Source organism: Zootoca vivipara, chromosome 6 (assembly GCF_963506605.1).
Source record: "Zootoca vivipara chromosome 6, rZooViv1.1, whole genome shotgun sequence".
NCBI lineage: Eukaryota > Metazoa > Chordata > Lepidosauria > Squamata > Lacertidae > Zootoca > Zootoca vivipara.
Genome location: NC_083281.1, coordinates 96,872,802 through 96,896,858, shown reverse-complemented (window position 1 = coordinate 96,896,858; position 24,057 = coordinate 96,872,802). Strand labels below are relative to the sequence as shown.

The 24,057-nt window shown below is 47.8% G+C and overlaps 1 protein-coding gene across 2 annotated transcripts in view; it reads left to right on the top strand.

Annotated features, from left to right (window-relative positions):
• CNNM4 (cyclin and CBS domain divalent metal cation transport mediator 4) overlaps nucleotides 1-24,057 on the top strand; it is a 60,807-nt gene that overhangs the window by 26,779 nt on the left and 9,971 nt on the right. Inside the window, exons 2-7 of one of the 2 annotated variants that reach the window (XM_035118157.2) lie at nucleotides 11,627-11,770; nucleotides 13,261-13,398; nucleotides 15,988-16,157; nucleotides 17,507-17,606; nucleotides 22,212-22,277; nucleotides 22,878-23,065. In XM_035118157.2, coding sequence (XP_034974048.2) covers nucleotides 11,627-11,770; nucleotides 13,261-13,398; nucleotides 15,988-16,157; nucleotides 17,507-17,606; nucleotides 22,212-22,277; nucleotides 22,878-23,065 — 806 coding nt within the window. The remainder of the gene's footprint in view (nucleotides 1-11,626; nucleotides 11,771-13,260; nucleotides 13,399-15,987; nucleotides 16,158-17,506; nucleotides 17,607-22,211; nucleotides 22,278-22,877; nucleotides 23,066-24,057) is intronic. The other variant, XM_035118158.2, reaches the window with a different exon arrangement.

The window sequence follows — 24,057 nt, the reverse complement described above, 5'->3', positions numbered from 1 at the left end:
GGACTACAACTCTCATCAGCCCAGGCCAGCACAGCCTGTAGGGGTTTGTAGTCCAACTGGGTGAGGAAGGCTGCTGCCGACAGGCCCTGAGCTGGCAGAGCAGTGCTGTGACTTGGTAGAAGGCAGGTTCTTGTGCTCGTCTCCTGTGTTCCTATGCCATCTTCTTTAGGGACAAGGAAAAAGCAGTGGCGGTGGTGGTCTCTGCTGTGATCCCCAGCCTTGCCCAGGCTGCAGTCTCTTAGCAACACCCCTCTCTCTTTCTTTCTCCATGCCCCAAGGAGTTTGCCACCCACCAGCTGTTTGCTTGTGGATTTCCTAGTCTCCTAAACCCATAATCCTGGGTTTATCAGGCAGAGAGGAGAGGTTGGGAGGGAGGGAGGGGGCTGTGCATTTGCTTCCCCTGCTCTGTGGGATGGGTCCCTGGAGGCCTGGACTGCCTCTTATTGCTGTCCACTTGCAAAATTCCTACACTGCTGCTAACAGGACAAAGTTCAGAGTCAGCGTTGGAGATGTGACTTTATTCATGTGTAATGGCCACTTCATTCCCCCCAAGGGTGGTGAGAATCCACGCTTGTGAGGAGATGGTGTATAAAATGCCTCTCTAACTAAAATGTTAGTTTAGTTAGCTGCTTGTAGTTTGCCTGTCATATGGCATTTCAAGGCAGATCAGCAAGAACGCCACAGTCTATTAAGCAAATAAAAATATTAAAAATCAAAAGATGTAAAAACTTCAAAAAATGAAATGCAACAACCAGGCAAATTAACATAATGCCATTTCTGGAACTAAAGATTGCAAGGACCTGGGAACATTGGTGTGAAAGCACCATAACACCAATAGTTTTGCCGCCCGTTTGCGTTCCATTGGGAAGTGATTCCACAAAGACAGAGCCACCACAGAAAAGGCCCTCTTGCCCACCAAACACAATTCTCCACAATGGTGTACAGTGGAACCTCGGTTTATGAACACCTCGGTTTACAAATTTTCGGTTTACGAACGCCGCGGACCCATCTGGAACGGATTCATTCACTTTCCATTACTTTCAATGGGAAAGTTCACTTCAGTTTATGAACAGAGTTCCGGAACCAATTACACCCATGCTTCGGGTTAAGTACGCTTCAGGCTGAGTACTCTGCGGACCCGTCTGGAACGGATTAATCCACTTTCCATTACTTTCAATGGGAAAGTTCGCTTCATTTTATGAACGCTTCAGTTTATGAACAGACTTCCGGAACCAATTGTGTTCATAAACCGAGGTACCACTGTACAGTTGGGGGGGGGGCTCCTCAGCCATTTGCAGTGACTGAATGGGGTAGTATGAGAAGCGGCGATCTTTCAGATAACTTGATTCCAAGCTGTTTAGGGCTTTGTAGCTCAGAGCCAAAGCCTCCAACTTGGCCTGGAAGCTGATAGGCAGTTGCTGAGCTTCCTTCCGGCATGGTGTGACATGTGTCTGGTTGGGCCCTGCAGTGCGCAGCCAAGGTACCACATTTTCCACTGGCTTTTCCCTGAGGGCAGCTGCTGGAGAAGGGGCAAACCACGCCACACTTCACGCCTCCTTTCCCCTCTCGTTTGAGCACACAAAACTGCCTCACTCCTGCATGTTCAGCAGAGAAGTGCAGGAGACTGGTAGCAGAGACACAGATTGCTCTGTTGTTTTGCCACCAGCTCTCTGTGTCTCTGTGCTGGCTGCACAGGAGCCCAAGGCCTGTCCTGGGGCTCTGACACAAAAGCAGCCTGGAAGCATAGATCGCTCCCTGCCTTTCACCCGCCATGTTTCTACACTAGATGCGCAGCAGATGTGCCTGCCGCGCAGCTGATGGGCAACAGAGGAAGGGCTGTGCCTTCTCCCCACCACTAACCCGCTGAGTTTTCTGTGCTGGAAACAAAGGCGGGAGCACACCCAGTATGGAAATGCAGTGAGCAGCCAGGAGATGGCAGAGTGCCCATGCCTCCGTTGGCAGCCTGCTTGGTTTCTCTGCTGGGTGGGGAAGTGAGGGCTTCCCCCACTTCCTGTCCAGTGCCTGCCATTTAAAAAAAACGGCTTCAAGTGACAAGAAAGGAGATTCCAACTAAACATCAGGAAGAACTTCCTGACAGTAAGAGCTGTTTGACTGTGGAAGTGTCTCCCTCGGGAGGTGGAGGACTCTCCTTCCTTGGAGGTTTTTAATCAGAGGTTGGATGGCCACCTGACATAGATGTTTAGCTGAGATTCCTGCACTGCAGGGGGTTGGACTAGATGACCCTTGGTCCCTTCCAACTCTATGATTTGATGAGGGCTATGGGAGGAGGGGCTGAGCAACCTCTCACTTTCCTGGGTGGAACTCCTAGTCACCTCTGGTGAGTGGTTAAAAACAAGGGTGAGTTACCTGTTCCTGCATTGTACATCATTTTAAATTGCTTGCCCATGAATTGTGTCCAGTAATTTTAAGTTGTTTTAAACTGTTTTTAAAACGACATTACCTCTCCCCACAGCTAGCAAAAGCAGAATGGTTGTGTTCAGTTCTGACGCCAAATCCCATGCAGCGAGGCAGGTCAGGAGTTGCAGGATCACAGACCAGGATGAGGAGGCAAATATCCCCAGCAGAAGCTGAGAGCAAACGGAGGCCCTTGAAGCCTCTGTCTCCAGACTGTCCCTTCTGGGCCCTCAGACAGCACTCCTCTATCCCATGGCTGCCTCCTTGGTGTGTCCCTTGTGCCACTTGGCCAGCAAGGTGCTGTGGGAAGGGCGGGGGGGAGTGTGTTTGGTTCCTCAGGGGAAGCCACCTATAAGGACCTTGGCTCTGGCCCTCCATGCCACAGAGGCAACGGAGGCTAGCCCACAAGGGTGAATGGAGTGCTGTCCATTCTCCTGCCTTCTTACTATCTGAACTTCTTAATATCTGAACTTACTATCTGTATTCCCTCATAAAGGTAAAGGGACCCCTGACCATTAGGTCCAGTCGTGACCGACTCTGGGGTTACGCGCTCATCTCGCTTTACTGGCCGAGGGAGCCTGCGTACAGCTTCCAGTCATGTGGCCAGCATGACAAAGCCGCTTCTGGCGAACCAGAGCAACGCACGGAAACACCGTTTACCTTCCCGCCGGAGCGGTACCTATTTATCTACTTGCACTTTGACGTGCTTTCAAACTGCTAGGTTGGCAGGAGCTGGGACCGAGCAACAGGAGCTCACCCTGTTGCGGGGATTCGAACTGCCGACCTTCTGTTCGGCAAGCTCTAGGCTCTGTGGTTTAATCTCACGTATTCCCTCATACAGTGTCTAAAATGTGTGTTGACGTCGTTTTCTGATGCACAGACCATAATTGCCATAATTAAAGTGTTCATTACTGCCTTTCCCCAAAGATTCATTTCAGCTATTAAGATCAGAGGGGCCATGTCTCAGTGGCGGAGTGTCTGCTTTGCATGCAGAAGGTCTTGGGTACAACCCTCAGCACCTCCAGGTAGGGCTGAGAGAGAGACCTCTGTCTGAAATCCTGGTGGGGGTCTCGGGGCAGCGAGGGGATATAAGTAGCACATGGAGGTGTTGGGGAGGGGAGTCTGTGCCTGGTCACTTGGAGGCAATTCTTTTCTCACCTTGGGCAAACAGCTGCTTTAGGACATTTCATGCCTGCAAGCAGAAGGTCATGTATCAGGGCAGAACCTCTGGAAGGAAGTGATGTGTTCAATGCGAGTTGTAAGTATACTGTTTATTTTAAATTTATGTTTAGTGCATATTATGGTTTTATTTGGTGTTCCATTTTATTGTTTTATTTGCATATATTGCAAACCACTCTGGGATCTTAATCGATAAAAGGTGGCTTAAAAATGGAACAAATAATATTTTTTTTTCATTGGTGAGGCGGTGAATAAGTGGCACCTGGTTTTCTGCTGCCAGGTTATTGGCAGCTGTTTCTGCACAAAGTTAGCCACCATCTCTTTTGCATGTCCAGCACTGATTGTCTCTGTGTTCCTGGGCCCAATTCAAGGTGTTTGTTTTGGCCTGAAATACTTGGGACCTAGGTAGTTCCTAGGGTGCTGTAAGGGTGCAGCACCCTAACGGCTACTCTTGAGTAACGACGTCCGAGTCTGCTCTGTCTTTAAAAGTTTTATTGTGCATAGTATTTACAGTGCAAAGATGGCAAAGAACCTGACCTCTCAGTCACTCGCACAATCCGGGAGTGGACACCTCCTGTTACGCATCCAGCATAAGAACTTGGGAACCCCAAAACGCCACCCCCTAACCTTGTGTTTCGGCACGCGCCTTAAATCAGGCGATGGAAGCGGCTGCCTGCTCCCCTCCACCTGTTGGTCAGGGCGATGCAAGGGCTCTCCTACATCGCTGAGCCTTAACTGCTCCATCCCGCTAACTTCCTCAATTTCCCCACCTGACCCGCTGCTGCTGCTGCTGCTGCTCTCACTGGTTGAGGTGCTGGTGTGAAGGATGGGCGGAGGCCCCCTGTCCTGAGGTCCCCTGACAGGTGCCTTTCCCTTTTGACAGACTAGCCAAGGCCCTGAGATCAAGGGAGAGGGGACAGAAGACAGGGCCTTCTCTGTAGTGGTGCCCTGGCTGTGGAACGCTCTCCCTCTGCAGGTGCAGGTGGAGGCAACATTACTCAGCTTCCGAGACCTGGTTACAAAAATGTGTTCTTTCAGGCCTTTGGAGAAACCCAAGCTACTTTGGTTTTACCTGCTGCCTAACCTCACATACTTGGGAGTCATCCCCACTGAATGTGACAGGACACTGCACTGCGTCTTTAGATAACTTGGAAATTGCCTTGTGGTTACTTTGTAATGAAGGGTGGTCTGTTAATTTTGTCAATAATAAACAAATGATGATCATAATGCTGCTGCTGTTGGGAGTGCAGAGACCCACTGATACTGTGTTTCTCCGAAAATAAGACACTGTCTTATATTTATTTTTCCTTTAAAAAAACCCATAGTGGCTTATTTTCAGGGGATGTCTTATTTTTTAATTACACGTCCAGCCTTGCCTCTTCCTTGGGGCCCTCCAGAACTGTGCCTATCACTATGTCTTATTTGCTTATATTGCGCAAATGCTTAGAAATCCTGCTATGGCTTATTTTATGGATATGTCTTATTTTAGGAGAAACAGGGTATTTCCAGAGTAGTTAGCAACTGAGGTGAAAGGTAAAAGGCCACGCTCCATTCCGTAGCAAAGAAGGATTTCATATTAAGCTCTGGCCAGTAGAGTTTAGCAGCATTACTATTCCTTTTTTAAAAATTTTTTTTTCAATTTTATTCGAAAAAAGAATAGATTAAAAACAGTTAACATACACACACATTTCATCTTACATACTTCATCTTACATACCTAATACAAATACAAAACTATAATCAAAATTCCAATCATCCTCTTCTCCCTCCACCACACTCCACCCACCACTTGTGCTAGACTTCCAATCATATAATCCATAATAAATATTTCCTCCATATAATCCATAATAAATATTTGTACCTATTGCATATTATTTCCTTTATATATACTTCTTATGCGCTTTTTATTTATTTTTTTCCAAAAAAATTATTCATTTTATGATAAAATACAAAAAACCAAAAAAACAACAACTTATACATAACAATAAGCACACATACAAAACAAACACAAACAAACAAATGAAAAAAGAAAAGGAATATCTTCTCCAACTGTCATCTTTCCTTCACATTTTAGGGTGGCTTCCTCAAGTCCTCCCTATCTGGGTTCATTAGCATTCATCTTTAGCAATTTCTAAATCATATCTTTGACTCACCTTATCTAATTTCTATAACATAATTTCTCTTAATACCTCCTTATACCAATTTACTTTAACTTTCCTTAACTCTAAAACAATAAATTCTAAACCTACAGCTTAGGTCTAAACCACTTCCAATTCTACTCATGCTACTCATACTATTCAATTTTACAATATTTCTTTAAATAAACTTTGAATTTCTTCCAATCTTCTTCCACCGTCTCTTCTCTTTTTAATCAAGATTTCATTACATCTTACTTCAATTATTATATCATGTTATTTTATTTTTATCCTCTAACTTCTTAACCTATTAATTTCAGGACTTCTCTTAACCTATTATCAAATCAATAGTTTATCATCTTCTTTTGATATTTCCAATAATGATATGGCGTCATAAACATCCAATTGAAAAAGAATTTACTTATTTCTCGCAACCTAGCCAATCGCATAGTAGAATAGATGGGGTTTGGATAAGTAAGGAGTTGACAATAGAGGTAGAGAAAACCGAAATTATTCCAAAAACGATTACAGATCATAATCCAGTCTCACTATATTTAAAGGGAAGAGAAAATAAAAGCAATAGGAGGTGGAGAATAAATGTATTTCTATTAAAAAATGTAAAGATACTCCAAGGAGCTACAAATTTAATGAAAGAATATTTTGAAAAGAATTTGGAAAAAGGGATAAATGTAAGAACTGTATGGGATGCCGGAAAGTAAAAATAATGAAAAATTAGATCAAGAAATCAAATTATTGAGAGTGGAATACAATGTGATTATCTAACAAGAGGTAGAGCAACAAATGCAGTTCTGGAAATATAAAAATTTTGAATGGGCAAATAAGCCTGGGAAAGTATTGGCTCGGCAATTAAAAAAACAAAGGAATGAGTAATTAATAAATGAAATAAGAACTGAGGAAAAGGTGCTGGTAGATATAAAGGAAAGAAATAAAGAATTTGGGAAATATTATAAGAAATTGTACCAAAAAGATGAAACATCAATAAAAGAGATAGAGGATTAGCAGCATTACTATTCCAAGGAAGAAGACAATTGCCCTAACTCTGTCTTTGCTATGCACTTCAGTGATACAGAAGCATGAGAAATTATGTATTTCTCTTAGAATTAAAGATTGAAGCTGGACCCTGCCCTTGCCTCTCATCAGATTGACTAGGAAATGAGCCAGGCTATTTATTTGCTGGGGGGCTACTTTGAATGGGGACACGGGGACAAAAGGCCAACCCCACAGGAAACCCTCTAACCCAATGAGTCCCATGCAGGAGTGGGATTCCTCCCCCCACTCCCATTTCCCCAGGGCCAGCTCTCTACCTGAGAAGTCTTCTCCTGCTCAAAGTGGGAGAAGAAGGGGGGACTTCTGGTGCTGGCCCCTCCTTTTGAAGGGAGCGTTTCCAAGCCCCTGAAACTCATTTCTCTCTCAGCAAAATCCACTGGCATCTCTAGCCCAAAGGACCCAAGCCCAGAGGAAGATGTCTGCCACGTCTCTGCATGATTTGCTAGCCCTGGCTTGCCTCTTGCTAGTTCAGGCATAGGCAGACTCCAGATGTTTTGGGACTACAACTCTCATCATCCCTAGCTAACAGGACCAGTGGTCAGGGATGATGGGAATTGTAGTCTCTAAACATCTGGAGGGCCGAGTTTGCCTATGCCTGTGCTAGTTCAAGCTCCCCTGGGATCAGGGAATTCTGGCTAATTTCTGCATCTGGTTTGATTGCGACACGCAGGCACTTTTGACACATGAAGTGTTCACCTCTAATGCATCGGGGGAGCAGCAGGACAATGTGCTCTGGTCAGTTTCAGCCCCACATCTTTGCATGTTGAGCAGGAAGGTGTGTGGGGGACATTTTTGGGCATTCAGCTAATTTTGCTTAGAACCCTCCACGTGATCAGGAAGCCCAGTTTGCACAGGATTCCCATTCAGGTGGAGCTTGTAAACATACTCAGATGAACACATGACGATGTTGGGGGTGGAGCCAGCAAGGATGGGGCAGGGCAAGCGCCTGTGGCCTCATCCTTCCTCAGTGCATTCTGAGAGCACATGAGGCAAAAATGCCTGAACAGGACTAGAGGCTGACCTCCTGGCTTTGAGGCAGCCTTTGCCAACCCCTAAATGTTTTGGACTACAACTCCCATCAGCCCCAGCCAGCACTGGTGGGAACTGCAGTCCAGCACATCTGCCAAGCGCTAAGCTGGTCATGGTGGCTCTGAGGATGGGCCGTTCTTGTCCTTTGCAGTACTTAGTAATGGATCAAAATGTGCCTCTAGTCTAAACTTTGCTTTTTTGTATTTGAAATGTGTTGCACATTCTTGTTTGGAATCAACGAATGTGGGCAAAATGGCCCTCTGCCCCCCTGCATTAATTAAAACAAGTTTGCCTATGAATAGCATCACAAGTTGTTAAAATGACAACATAAATGGTTTAGCCTACCAAGAGGAGTAAATGGAGAAGACCAATTAAGCATATGAAATACAGGTAGTAGATACCAAACTTGAGCTCAGTCCTTAGGCTTGGCGATTGTGGCACCTCCAGATGTTAGCTGACTACAGCTCCCATGGCAAGATGGCTGGGCCAGATAGGAACATCTGCAGGGCACCAGGTTAGTAAAGGCTGACTTTGTGGTCAAAACATCACCAACCAAATGCAAGAATCCTAAAAACCATTCTTTTGGGGAGGGGGAGTAACCCGGTGGACATGCGCACAAAAGCCCAACAGCTCATAGACTGAAGATACTTAGTGACTAGATAATGCTGCATTTCTGTTGGGGGGGGAGGTGAGGGGGGATGGGATGGAATATGTTGTGGATTCCACTTGTATCACCCTAACATTTTGGAGGGGTGCTTTGACGATCGGAAATTTGGGGGAACTGTGCAGTAGCAGAGCAGACCAAATGCTCTGAGGAAGGCTTGAGTCCAGAACGTTTCCCACATAGCCCTGCACAGTGATGTATGTCCCTGTTGCAATCTGGAAAGAGGAGAATTCACAGCTTAACAGTTCCAAAGGGCAGGAAAGCTCCCAGCTTTAGTGTCCCCCAGAGTCAGGCTCATCTAGGCATCTTTGCTTCACAACACCAGGCCCTGCTGCTGATCTCCACTATCTTGTGGCTAGCGCATGACCTGCCAGTTTCCAACAATGTGCTCAGGAAGAACCGCAGCACAGGGAAAGGCAACTGGTTCCAAGGACTTCATTCATCGGGTCAGGATTAAATCAAGAAATAAGAGCTCCCTTTCTTCTGTCCATCAGGCAGCGCCCTTGAACTCTTATTCCCAGATTTCCATCATGGGCAGTGGCTTTTTGTCCTCCTGTTATTTAACTGTTTAATTATTTATTTCACAAAATTATATACTGTGTGATTGCAAAAAAACAAGCAAACCTCAAGCAGTTTGCAAATAAAAGAAAGCAATGAACTTACCAGTAAAAACAGGCAAAACCAACTTTTTAAACGTTGCTACCAAAAGGTAGCTGCAATTCCAAGAGTGACTTCACAAATCAATTCCAGAGATTGTGACTCTAGGTAGGGAAGAGTGGTCTTCCCCACCATTTTCAGCTCCCTTAGCAGACTACAGTTCCCAGGATTCTTTGGGGGAAGCCATGACTGTTTAAAGTGGTATGATCCTGCTTTAAATGTACTGTATAGTGTAAATGGGGCTGGCATGGGAACCAAGAGCTGGCACAGCTGACATTAAGCATCCAGCGATCTCTTCCAAATTCCCACTCACCCGTGGCCTACTCATGTGAGCAGTTTGACATCGAAGGAGAAGAATTGCATGAAATTGCAGCTCCCCTTCCATGTCTCAGAAACCACCTTTCCAATCAGCAGTGGCTGAGAAGAATTCCTGCCTAGCCTGGGAGGTCTCCTCCCACCCACAGCGCAGAAGGGGAGAAAAGTGGGTCTCCTCCCTCCTTAATTGCCAGGACATCTAATTGCCTGTCTCTCTAATGCTGTAATAGCAATCAGAATTGCACAGACAAATCCTCTACTGGGTTTTGTGAATGCTCCAAGAGTGAGGAACAGGAGAGCATTGTGCAAAAGACTTCTGGTTTATTTTTTGACTGTATTCATGTGGGAACCTTCTCCCTCTCACTGCCATCCCTGCCTCCAAAACTTCCCACAGCTCTGTCCCTGCTCAGGTGCTCAAGCTAGCCTGGCAAACAAGGGCAGCCCTATTGAGCCACTTGATGCACAAACTGACTCTGGCCTGCCGTGGTCACCTTGGCCTCCTACATCTGGGGTGGTATCCAGTGCTAATCCTACTCAGAGTAGACCCTCTGAAGTTAACAGACATGACTTGTTGTTGTTGTTTAGTCTTTTAGTCGTGTCCGACTCTTCATGACCCCCTGGACCAGAGCACGCCAGGCACTCCTGTCTTCCACTGCCTCCCGCAGTTTGGTCAAACTCATGTTGGTAGCTTCGAGAACACTGTCCAACCATCTCGTCCTCTGTCGCCCACTTCTCCTTGTGCCCTCCATCTTTCCCAACATCAGGGTCTTTTCCAGGGAGTCATCTCTTCTCATGAGATGGCCAAAGTATTGGAGCCTCAGCTTCAGGATCTGTCCTTCCAGTGAGCACTCAGGGCTGATTTCCTTCAGAATGGATAGGTTTGATCTTCTTGCAGTCCATGGGACTCTCAAGAGTCTCCTCCAGCACCATAATTCAAAAGCATCAATTCTTTGGCTATCAGCCTTCTTTATGGTCCAGCTCTCACTTCCATACATCACTACTGGGAAAACCATAGCTTTAACTATACGGACCTTTGTTGGCAAGGTAATGTCTCTGCTTTTTAAGATGCTGTCTAGGTTTGTCATTGCTTTTCTCCCAAGAAGCAGGCGTCTTTTAATTTCATTACTGCTGTCACCATCTGCAGTGATCATGGAACCTAAGAAAGTAAAATCTCTCACTGCCTCCATTTCTTCCCCTTCTGTTTGCCAGGAGGTGATGGGACCAGTGGCCATGATCTTGGTTTTTTTGATGTTGAGCTTCAGACCATATTTTGCGCTCTCCTCTTTCACCCTCATTAAAAGGTTCTTTAATTCCTCCTCACTTTCTGCCATCAAGGTTGTGTCATCTGCATATCTGAGGTTGTTGATATTTCTTCTGGCAATCTTAATTCCGGCTTGGGGTTCATCCAGTCCAGCCTTTCGCAGGATGAATTCTCCATATAAGTTAAATAAGCAGGGAGACAATATACAGCCTTGTCATACTCCTTTCCTAATTTTGAACCAATCAGTTGTTCCATGTCCGGTTCTAACTGTAGCTTCTTGTCTCACATAGAGATTTCTCAGGAGACAGATGAGATGATCAGGCACTCCCATTTCTTTAAGAACTTGCCATAGTTTGCTGTGGTCGACACAGTCAAATGCTTTTGCGTAGTCAATGAAGCAGAAGTAGACGTTTTTCTGGAACTCTCTAGCTTTCTCCATAATCCAGCGCATGTTTGCAATTTGGTCTCTGGTTCCAAGACATGACTACCTTAAGTTATTTAATGTCAGCGGGTTTACTCTGAGTAAGACATAGTTGAATACAAGCCCTGACCCCACATCTTGACACCGAGGGTTGTTTGTGACCAGTGCCAGTCCTACATCAGAGTAGACCCATTGAAACTAATAGACCCGGCTAACTTAGGTCCTCTAATTGGAGTGGGTCTGTTCTTAGTAGAAGTTAGTTGGATCTGACTCCCAAGATTCCAACCCTCCCACCGTCTACGACCAGCTGTCTCTGAGCAAGAGGGACAGCTTAGGGTGAGTTGGCCACAGCTGTAGGATTTCATTTTCCCAGGACTGTGCAGCAGCAACTGGGAATTAGATGATAGTTTCTGGAATGCATAACACTTGCGATCCTTTCTGTGGTGCTGTAATAGCTTATCTTGCTCTCGCTCTCCCACACAGGTAAATCACACCTGGCCATTGTCCAGAAGGTGAACAACGAAGGCGAAGGTGACCCTTTCTATGAGGTGCTGGGCCTGGTGACACTGGAGGACGTCATTGAGGAAATCATCAAGTCAGAGATCCTGGACGAGTCAGATATGTACAGTTAGGTCCCTTCCAAATCTCCGCTATTGCTGGGCAGGGTGGTGTGAGGGCAGATCGACTGTATAGTAAAAAATATGTGAATACAGTGGTATCTTGACTTATGAAGACGATCCGTTCCGCGGCTTCGGTTGTCGAAGCACCACTTCTGCGCATGCGCGAAGCACGATTTCGCGCTTCTGCACATGCGCCGACTGCTTGCGCTGCTTTGCGCAGGTGCAGGGCGTGCGCGCGGCAAAAAAACTTCCAGGGTTATCAACTTCAGAAGTCGAATCGTTCGGTTGTCGAGGTACCACTGTACGTGGATAGGACATTTTGTGGGTCTTCCTCTGCACCATAGGCCAGGGGCAGCCAGTGTGGCACCCTCCACCTGCTTTGGACTACAACTCCCATCAGTCACAGCTGGCATGACCAATGATCTGAGATGATGGAAGCTGCAGTCCACATCTGAAGCTGCTTGATTGAGGGTCTCCTGATGATCAGGTTTCATCCATGCAATATGCTGGAAGATTCAGGGCACATAAAAGAAAGTACCTCTTCTCACAGAGCACAGTTAAACTATGGAACTCACTTCCACAGGGGGCAGTCCTCTTTTAAAGTCATCTGAGGTGGTGGCCATTGCTGCCTCCTGCAAGAGCAAATTCCATAGTTTATGATGTCTTGGCTTGCTCAGAGATACTCCAGGCTCTTCCTTGATGTTGACCTTTTCTAGGACTTCTCTCTTTTTTCAATTGCATACATTTGGCCACATTGCAGCCTGGTCCTCAAGCACAGTGCTTTGCTTTTCCCATGAGTGCCATGTCGACCATTCACTTCTCAGGGAGAAATTTAGGATTGCATTGAGGGACAAAATTGGGGCATTTGCCAAACCTGCCCCAGTGTTTGAGAACAATTTGACTACTCCCAATGGTGCCCATAGTGTTAACTACGGATCCCATAGAATTTAATGTGAGTTGTGCTCACTTCGGAAGCATGTACAGTATACTAAAATTGCAATGATACAGAATTTAATGTGAGTCACTGAGAACCATGCCACTCTGCCTGGAAACCCAGGGACAAGCCATTATTATTATTATTATTATTATTATTATTATTATTATTATTAGCCACCCATCTGACTGGGTTGCCCCAGCCACTCTGGGTGACCCCCAACATAATATTAAATATTAAAATATTAAGGAAGAGGTGCACAATAAAACCCTTGGAAATGTGAAAGGAATGTCCAACTCCTGATCCTGGGTACAATCTGATTTTACAGCCATAAGCAGACAGCGTCATAACTTTTCCCAAGCTTTACTCTGTAGCCCTGAGGACTAGAAAGATGTAAATTATATGAAAGCAGAAAACTTCCAGGAATCCGAGTTACGTGCCCTTGCGGTAGGCATCAGGGTGCATGGAAGAAGCACAGTTTGTTTGCAGTAATACATTGAATAGTGAACTCGTTCTTGGGGGGGTCGCCCTTCCTCTCAACGTATCCCCTTCCTCCTCTGCAGCTGACAACCGATCCAGAAAACGAGTGAATAACCAGAAGAGCAAAAGGGACTTCTCTGCCTTTAAGGACAATGACACAGAGTCCAAGGTGAAGATCTCCCCGCAGCTGCTCCTAGCTGCTCACCGCTTTCTCTCTACAGGTAAGAGATCCTTTGGGAATCACTCCCCACTCTTGGTTCGAAATCCTGGTTTGCTGGACAAGCATCAAGCACTGTCTGCTGCTCCTGATATAATGCAGACATTTTGCTTTAGGAATCTCTCCCTGAGCCAGGGAAGTAGCTGCAAATGAGTCATGGGCCTTACAAGACACACCTCCTTATCATGACCTTTGGCCCCTGAGAGGTGGGCTTTCAGGGCCAACCCTATCATTTGTAATCTGCTTTAACTTTTTTTTTTCAATTTAAGCCCAAAATCAAAACCAGGACCTGCTGTTGAAGGGTGTGTAATGATGATGGTGGTGGTGGTGGTGGTGGTGGTATAATAATATTGTACAGGTCATATGGGCATCAAGAAGCACAGCAGCTTCAGGGTGCCATGGGGTCCCCACCCTCTGTGGGGCTGTGTTTTGGCTGAGTGTAGGAATGTGTGGCATGGGGCAGTTCGGGGAGGAACTGGCATATTTACATGCCACTTAATGCTAAAGCGGTCTCTAAGCAGCAAAAAATAACACAGAAAATATAAAGCAAACAATTAATCCATAGGCATATCTGTTCTAAAATACAGCAGTACCCTATAAATGCAGCAAAATTTTGGAAAGGTGAAGACACATGGGAAGCCAAAATTGCCCAGAGGGCAGCCTCCTTGGCAGGGGCTGCTTTGGGTTTCTCATAGGAGCCCATCTTTCCTTTTTCTTGGCACACCAGTGCTGCCCAGCACATTTTTTTTGGAGATGACTGACTTGCATTATTTGCAAGAAATGCATCCACACCTGCACAGGCAGGTACCCCACCATTGGATGTGGGATCCTGTTCCCTTTGCTGTCTTATCTTGAGGCCCATAATAAGAGCTGCCAAATCTGATTTCAAAGACTAATATGAGAGCCTTATGAGAAGGCCATTCCCATTGTCTCATTCACAAATTACAGGGGATTTACCTTCTGAGAAAGACAAGCCCTCCATTATCCTGTCTGCTGTGGCTTTAGGCTTGAATGGGAGGTTGCTGCTGGGTCTGTCTGTTTATCCTCCCCCCTCTTCCTCTGCATCTCTTCCTTGCAGCAAAGTCAACAAAACACAGCCCCAACATGGTTGCCAAGTTTCTAGGGAGGGAGCCAGCCAAGGTTAGGCTACAACTGAAGATAGGTCAACGTAGGTTGTATCCCGTGCTGGTCCTACTCAGAGTAGACTCACTGCAATTAATGGCATGGCTAACTAAGGTCCACAGCTTTTGGTCAGTCTGCTCTGAGTCCACCTTAGGTACAACCATTTGCTTGTGGGGGCAGGAGAAAGCGGAAATGGCAAAGCCAGCTGAGAAGGGAAACTCATTGCCAGGGAAGCCCCCACTGAGAGAGGCAGAGACTGAGACCGAGAGAATATATAATATAGATTATGACAGGGGAAATCCCAGGGCACTTCTGTACCTGCCTGTTGGTTTTTTGTTGTTGTTTAGTCGTTTAGTCGTGTCCAACTCTTCGTGACCCCATGGACCAGAGCACGCCAGGCACTCCTGTCTTGCACTGCCTCCCGCAGTTTGGTCAAACTCATGTTCGTAGCTTCGAGAACACTGTCCAACCATCTTGTCCTCTGTCGTCCCCTTCTCCTAGTGCCCTCAATCTTTCCCAACATCAGGGTCTTTTCCAAGGATTCTTCTCTTCTCATGAGGTGGCCAAAGTATTGGAGCCTCAGCTTCACGATCTGTCCTTCCAGGGAGCACTCAGGGCTGATTTCCTTAAGAATGGATAGGTTTGATCTTCTTGCAGTCCATGGGACTCTCAAGAGTCTCCTCCAGCACCATAATTCAAAAGCATCAATTCTTCGGCGATCAGCCTTCTTTATGGTCCAGCTCTCACTGGACCTTTTATTAAGTTGTTATTTATTTCATAAAATTTGCATACCACTTGATAGTAAGAAAAAAAGACCTCAAAGCTATTTACAAAAAGAATGGAACTATAAAGTTATCAATAGATACATTTAAAGGCTGCTATTTAAACAAACAAACAAAAAACAAAATCAACGGTAAGATGAAAACAGCAGAGGTACAATTCCCAGAGTTCCCAGTGAAGACTGACTGATGGCCAAAGCGATTCGTTGTAGATCTGGGAGGGATTCTCTTTGCAGCTCTCCATACCTTTAACAAACTACAGCTCCCAGAATTCTTTGGAGGAAGCCGTGACTGTTCAAAGTAGTACCGTAGCACTTTGAATGTTTGGTGTGAACCTGGCCTGGCTCTGTATCATCCGCAGTGACAGGCAGTGGCTCTCTCCCAGACCCACCTGGAGAAGCCTTTGGGGATGGGCCTTTCTGCATGCAAAGCAGGTGTTCTGCTGCTGACCCCTGCCCTTCCCCAACAATTCTCACCCACTGAGAGTGAAAAAATGTCAGGTCAATAACAGCCTGAATTTCTGGTTTCAGTACACGTTCCCCCCACCCCACCCCGGCCGCCCCCAATCTGCTTTTTTCTGGGTTTCACTGCTCCCACTTCTTTGCAATGCCTGGACCTGCACCAAAAGTTTAGTTCCCCTGGATGTTTCCCTCTGGGGTCTGACTTGCATGCCCCCCGTCTGCTTTTTGTAGAAGTTACACAGTTCACCCCCTCCCTCATTTCGGAAAAGATCCTGCTTCGCTTGCTCAAGCACCGCGACGTCATCAATGAGCTGAAGTACGATGAGGAAAACAAGAAGTGCCCCCAGCACTTCCTCTTCAACAGGAACAAGCCGGCCGACTTCTTCATCCTCATCCTGCAGGTAATCCAATCCCTTTGGCGTTTGGAAGCAGGGAGGGAAAGATTCCCACCATTTTTAAGGCAGCAGTGGGCGGGGCCAGGGCAAAAAGTGGGAGGAGCAACAAATGAGACTTTGCTACAGCCAGCTGCATTCCAGCCATGCAAAAGTCAGAGTTTTCCTCACCCAACCACCCAAGGAGTGCTGAGAGCAGGGATGGAGAGGAGCATCCTGAGGGCCAGGTAGAGGGCAGCATTGGACCTCCGACATGAGGCTCACACCCTCCATTGTGTGGAATGGGACAGGAATGGCTAAACTGATGCCCTCTGGATGATGCCGGACTCCCAACTTTCCTCAGTCCAGCATGGCCAGTGGTCAGGGGTGATTGGGGGTCCCCCACCCAGGGGGCCAGGAGGATTGTGGGAAGCGATACTGGGTGAGCTGACAGTCTGTGAGGGGCAGGGGCAAGCCTGTGAGGCCTTCCAGCATGTGTGCTGAGGGTGCTGTCCTGCCATGCCCCCTCCCCTCGCAGCTATGTGGTGCTCAGCTTGAAAAGTCAGGTGAACGCCACACCCCTTAGTCGCCTTTAACTGGACTTAACCATCCATGGGGGCTGCTCTGGCACAACCCACAGGCTCCCCTCAACTCCCCTCTGCCACCTTTTCACTCCTTCAAAGACGTCTTGCCCCAGCCGTGTTTCTGGTGGGTGTTTCTCAATTCCCTTTGTTTCTGCTGCCACCACAGATACTTGGTTCTGAACTTTTCTCACCTCTTACATAGCCAGTCAAGAGGCACGTGGTGCAGTGAAGCAATTTAGTAACATGTGAGCATTTGGCCTCAGTTTGGAATTATCTCTTTGTTCCTTTGTCTCTTACAAAGCGAAGGCTGATAACAATACTGACCCTCCTCTACTCAACCAGCTCTGCTGCCCTCCAACTCCTCTCTTCACATCCACCTCTTGCCCCAACTCGGCTTCCAAATTGTCTCCCATCGGCATTTAAACTCCTTTTCAAGCTCTTATCCAATCACCAGTCATTTCCAACTGCACACACTGCCACCTGCTTCCAACCTAACACATACTTTAATTTAAAGATTATACTTAACCTACACATTTACCTTACAACACCGCATATGCACACAAATACAGGTGCTCCCTAAAGAAACACCCAAATTTCTTCCACACCTGTTTGTTGCAGGTAGAGGCTGACAATCGTAGGCTAACTGTGCTCGCCGCCCCCGCCCCTTGGAAGCCTGTGTGCCATTTTTCACCTTCTCATTGAAAGATCCCTTTACCGCAGTGGCAACTGCTGCTGACTCTGGCTGCTTCATGGAAGCTCCTGAGAATCTCACGTGACTCTTTGTCTTTCTCACAGGGCAAAGTGGAGGTGGAGGCCGGCAAGGAGAATATGAAATTTGAGACCGGTCCTTTCTCCTATTACGGAGTGATGGCATTGAGCCCGTTGGTCACCACAAGTAAGGACCTGCGTGCAGAGGGGGGGCCAAAGGGAGACGGCCAGAAAAGGGGCATGGTGCCAGGCACCCTTCCCAGTGGAGCCTGATCCCTCTGTCTGTCAGTGGCAGTCCTTGAGGGTGGGCATGGTCAGCTGGCAAGCCATGAGGCAAGCTGGGCCCAGGAAGTATTGTTTTTACCAAGCCCCCTCAGTGGCTGTCCACCAGGGCATGCAAACCCTGATGGACTTCAGCCCCAGCCAGTATAGCCAGTGGTTAAGGATGATGAGAGCTGTAGTCTGGCAACTTTGGGAGGGCCACACACACTTGCCCCCTCTGCCTAAAGGCATGGTAGCAAAAAGTTGTGCCCACCATTCACTTATAAGGGAAGGGAAGGGAAGGCAGATTCCATGGGAGAGAAGGAGGGCTCAACTCTCCTCTTTCGGCCAAAGTGCATGTGCTCCATAAATGGGTGGGCCTAATTGTTCGCAGGGGTGTCTTTCTTGTGCTTCCCCTCCATCAAAAGGGGTTGTGCTGCAGAATACACATCAGGCACCCTTCCAGAATACAGTTCATCCTGGCAGCCATGCCCATCCCAAGATGTTTTGCTTTCCCCTCGTAGCTGCACCTCCCAATCCTGGAGGAGACTGGCAATAGCTCTTGAGAGAGAGCTCTTTCGGAGAGGGGTCTTTCCCAGTCCTACTTGGAGATTTTGGGGATTAAACCTGGGACGTTTTGCATGCAAAGCTCAAGTTCTACCAAGCTATGGTCCTTCCATGCTTAGGGCGCCCTTGCAGTATCAGAGGTTTCTGGGGCACAGCTTTGGACTCCTGTGCAGCCAGCCATGAATTCAGGAGCTGAACCTCACTAGGACATTGCAAGAGGTCCTGGCTCTCATCTGGAGAGCGGGCTGAAATAACCCTTGGGCTGTGGCAACCAGAAACCACAAAGCAGCCCCCCACAAGCATATGAAGTTGCTTTCTCCCAACTTAGGCTTGTTTCTCCATGTAGCGCAGAAGCAGCTCTCTAAGGTGTCACGCAGGACTTCCCCAGCCCAAGACCCACAGTCCTTTAAAGCAAGATGTTAGGGCAGCAAGAGGCCGGCATCCTCCTGTTTCCACTAATCATTGGCTGGCCTTGCTGGCTGGGGCTGAAGGGATTTGGAGTTCAAATCTTGAGGGACCACATTGGCTTCCCCTATGTAAAGGGTTTGAACCTGGGATCTTCTGCATACAGTCTTGAGGCCCTAAATCAGGAGCTGTTTGCTTCTCGCTTCTTGAGGGCCACTTTGTCCTCTGTTGGCATCCCTTTGTCTTGAGAGACAGTGGAGTGCACCTCAGGGCGTGAAGGCAAACCACTGTGCTGGCAGTACTGAAATGACCTGGGCTGCGCAGACAACGAGACCCATTTCTTGGCCTCTCCGATGTGGTCAAAAGGAAAGTAGAGCAAGACCTTTGGCACCAGCTTAGCTGCAGGAATTGCTGGAAAAAGGTGTACAAGGTGCCATCCAACCAGCTTAGGGACTCCACTCTGGATTTGGTTTACTCCTGAATGATGTTATTCAAGGCAGCGGAGGTTCAGGATCAGAGTTTGCCTTCTTCTAGATGGGTTCCCTTCCCAGGTTTACTAGCCCCATCTGCCCCTAACTCTGTCCTCTAGGGCAGGCACGTCCAACAGGTAGATCGTGATCTACCAGTAGATCACTGGACATCTGTGGTAGATCACTGGTAGATCACTGGCTCCGCCCAAAGCAGCTCAACAGCTTTAGCTCCCCTAAAAAAAAGCTCAACATTTTTGCCCTGCACCCCCCCCCCCAAAATGTGGCTTTCTTTCACCCTAAAAGGTCAACAAGTTTGACCTGAACAAACAAAAAACCAGGGCTTTCCTCCTCCCTAAAAAGCTCAACAACTTGGACCTGAACCCCCCCCCCAAAACAGGGCTTTCCTTCATAGAAAAAGTTCAACAACCTTGACCTGAAGCCCCCAAAAGGGGGTAGATCACTGCCAGTTTTTACCTCCGTGAGTAGATCGCAGCCTCCTGGGAGTTGGCCACCCCTGCTCTAGGGGATGGAAGAAGGACCAGAAGTATATTCCAGAAATTGCCCTGCTCAGTTGCAAGCTCTTGAGCTTCATACTCCATTTGCTGCCATCTTGCATGAATGAATGAGTGCTTAGTGCTAAATAAGCCATTGATGGGGGGGGGAAGGTTCCCCCCCCTTTCAAATCACCACTCAGGTGAATTGTATCTTTCCTTTCCTTCCACATAGCAGTCATGTTACACCCACTACCGTGGAAGGTAAACAGCCACATAGAAAGCTGTGTTACGCTGAGTCAGAGCATTGGTCTGCCTTCCTCAGTATTGCCTACACTGACTGGCAGCAGCTTTCCAGGATTCCAGAGAGCGGGTGTCTTCCAGCCCTACCTGGTGATGCCAGGGATTGCTTAGGGGACCCGTTGCATTCAAGGCAGATGCTCTGCCACTGAGCTTCGTCCCCTCCCCAGGATGGGAAAGGCAGAATGTAGGGAGGGCCGTCCATGTGCAATGCTGAAGGAGATGAGGTGGTGGTCAGACCAAGGAAATTCCACCGCAGAGAGGTCAGGCTCAGAACAGTTCTCAGTGGAGACAAGATCAAAGGACAACAAACAGGGACAGATATAGACAATCCTTTGTAGTGTATTAAGTTTTTTTGTTTGTTTGTTTGGGGAGGAGTGACCTGCAGGAAAATTCCCATCAGCCTAAGTGTGCAAGCGTGGGAACAAACTCTCCAGTAATTTAACACCGGACTCTCCCCCCACCCCTGAGGTGCCACCACCTCGTTCTACATCTGTGGATCTGCTTCTGTGTGCTCACTTCTTCGGTTTCCTCAGTGTAAAAGGAGAGGACTCAGAGATGGGCAGCAAGCTGGGTCAGGGGAGGCAGAACGGGGCATTGTCAAAGAGGAGGAAGGTTAGCCAGCCAGGAAGATTGGAGGTGAAGGTGGAGGGAAGAGTGCATTTCAAGGGCCAGATAAAATTGCTTCAGGGGCCAGCTAGGGCTCACAGGCCACCGACTGCCCATCCCTGCCCTGACACAGAGACTTTTCAGCTTGAAGAAAGTGGAATCTGCCACTTCTTGGGTTACTGCCATATTTGATGTTAGACTTCTGCCCCCTAGCGGTCGGCCTCGTGCACATGGCCCTGCGCCACAGAATGCCAGGTGGCTCCTTTCCATCTAAAGCAGGGCTGGGGGACCTTTCTCAGCACAAGGGCCACTTTCCCTTCTGGGGAATCTTCCGGGGGCCACATGCCAGGGTGGCAGGTCCAAAGCCTGAAGTCACTTTTATTGAGCAAGCTAGTTTCCACACATACACATTCCTCTCTTGCTTGTTAGGAAGGAGGATAGAGTTTAAGGAGACCTAGCCAGGCCAGAACAATTGGGGGGGGGGCATGAAGCAGGACCTGTGAGGGGTAAGGCCTGTGGGGAGCCCCAGAGTGCCAGACAGAGAGGCCTGGAAGGCAGTATTCAGCCACTGAGGCTGAGATTCCCCACCCATGAGCCAGTGTTTCACATTATTGGGTTTTCATCCCAACAACTACTTGTGGTTCAACACATTTCACAACTTCCCTTGCACTCTTCCCTTGATATAAACCTCTATCTGATTTTCTTCATAAAGGTAAAGGTAAAGGGACCCCTGACCATTAGGTCCAGTCGTGACCGACTCTGGGGTTGCGCGCTCATCTCGCGTTATTGGCCGAGGGAGCCGGTGTACAGCTTCCAGGTCATGTGGCCAGCATGACAAAGCCGCTTCTGGTGAACCAGAGCAGCGCACAGAAACGCCGTTTACCTTCCCGCTGTAGCGGTACCTTTTTATCTACTTGCACTTTGAGGTGCTTTCGAACTGCTAGGTTGGCAGGAGCTGGGACCAAGCAACGGGAGCTCACCCCGTCGCGGGGATTCAAACCACCGACCTTCTGATTGGCAAGCCCTAACTTCCCTTGCACTCTTCCCTTGATATAAACCTCTATCTGATTTTCTTCATAAGATATTATTAAAGCTTTTTCATGATACAATAAGGTAAAAGAAAGTACCGTAAATAAAAAGCAGAACAGAGAAAGAAAGATCACAGAAAATGCAGAGTCCTCTCTGAAAGGTAGATCATGGCCATTCTCTCACACCTGGGAGCTTCCCTTTCTTCTCCCCCTCTCCCCCTGGGAGCTCTTCCCTTCCCTGCCTCTCAATCAGGCCTCTATCTGAGAAGCTGCCTCAGGCCAGGCGAGGTGGGCACCGCTGGCCATGGGCTTGGGATGTTCCTATGAGTGGCAGTGCAGGGGGCACTGATCCTGTCCTTGGCCACCAGGACGTTCCCCTGCACAAGGTCGATTGGAAGCAGCCAGAGCTTCATAACAGCACAACAGTCCATTTCCACGGAGAGGCTTCCAGGGGAGGATGCCCTGTGGCAAGCACGAGCAGGCGTGGACTTATGGGGGAGGCCATGCCATTTGGGCTTTCTGCCGGGGGCACCAGAATGGGCTAGCAACAATTCCGCAAAGGGGCTGTGTGGTCTTTCTCCATAAGCAAAGGTTTCTTTGACTTCTCCTTTTGCATCTCTCTCTCCTTCCTGTTCTTCTCTGTGTCCATGTCGGGTTCTAGCTTTGCCTGTCGTACCCCAGCACCAGCCTCTTATGCCCCGAGCATCTTTGTTTCCCAGGGTGTCAGGTAAACAACCCTTGTGCATGGTGTGAGAGGTGCACATTAACCCCTTGCCTGGCAGGTCGCATTAACTCAGCCCCGCAGGAGAGGGGCTGCTTTCTGGGGGGCACCAGACTGGCAAAAGATGGGATTTGGGATACATTAATTGGAAATGAAAATGCACTGGGCTGCGGATTGTTTTCTTTACAAAAATTGTGCTGCGCTGCATAGCCCAGTCCAAATTTTAGCCCAAACAGCCCCAGATGTGTTTACTGCGGCTGATGGGGATTCTGTCCAAAACTTCTGGAGGGGACTGGGTAGGCAAAAGCTGCCTTGACCCATCTCCCCTGCTCCTCTGTGCTTTTTTCTTTCTTTCTTGGTTGTTACTTTTTTAAGTGTAGTTTAAAAAGCTGGCGGTAAAAACAACAAACAAGTTGATCCAATTTGAACGAAAAGCAAATTGTTCATGCAGCCAGAGAATACATGGACAGCCCTTTCCATTGGCTTACACCCCTCTTGGGTGGCATCACTTTTTGTGTGGGTGGCGAGACAGTTCGAAGCAGAGGCTGGGGGGGGGTGGTAGTGAGGGCGCGGTTTGGTCCCTGGCTCACTCTTCTCTGTGTCTAGTTTCAGAGGTGCGTTCTCCATCTCACTTGAGCAATCTGAATCGGTCGGCCTCCCTCTGCTACCATGAGCGCTCTGACTCCATCTCCTCCAACTTCAGCGGCAGCAACAACCAGCTCAACGCCAGCGCCAGCTCCCAGTACATCTCTGACTTCAGCGTCCGCGCCCTTACGGACCTGCAGTATATTAAGGTAGGCCTTGGGCCTGAGTCTCAAGAGGCACTCGGCTGTAGGGGGTGTGTGAGTAAATGAACATGTGTTGCCCTGCCCACTTTGGGTCCTGGCCCACCACTGACAAGCAGCCCTCAGAAATTTGTCTAGAAGGGAATGCGGCCCTTGAGCTGAGAAAGGGCCAGACTTCTCCTGCTTCAGACTACAGGGAGTGGCTTGCAGGATAGCACACAGCTGCCCTCCATATAAAAAAAGCAAATAATCTTTCCACAGAGGAAGCTAGTTTGTCAGGGAGAAAGATTGCAGCCTCCTCCCTAACATCCTAGCTTTTCCTGTGTGAAGGAAGTTATTTTGTGCGGATGAGCATCCCATCATGTGATGCCCCCCCACCCCCCTGTCTGAGGTAGATGTTCCCTTGGGTATCTTTAGCCAGGACTGTTGGTGTTCTGTGCAAGTGCAAGTCCTGAGTGCAAAAATTCTGCAACCTGAGTGTCTCAGCAATTTTTATAAAATACGTTTCTAGTCCTTATGGTTGTACATGTGCTGGCGATGCCTTGGGAAAATTCAAAAGTCAAGAGGCAGAGATCTAAGTAAGTACCTTTTCTGTCAGTCAAAGCGCAGCGTGTCACCTGGATTTCCTCATGATTACCAGAAACAGAATTTGTTAAGCAAAACAGGCAAGTATGTATACATGTGTGTATTTAAGATGCACTTATACTATTTTAATAATAATAATAAATTTACATAACATACAGTGAGGGGGGAAAGTATTTGATCCCCTGCTAAATTTGCCCGTTTGCCCTCTGATGAAGATATGACCAGTCCATAATTTTAATGTTTATTGTAGCCGTGAGAGACAGAATAACAACAGGAAAACCCCCAGAAACCCAGAAGACAAAAGTCAGAGATTGATGTGCATTATAATGAGTGAAATAAGTATTTGATCCCCTATCAACCAGCCAGATGTCACGCTACCTGGTATCTTCACTGTATGTAATGAGCTGAGATTAGAA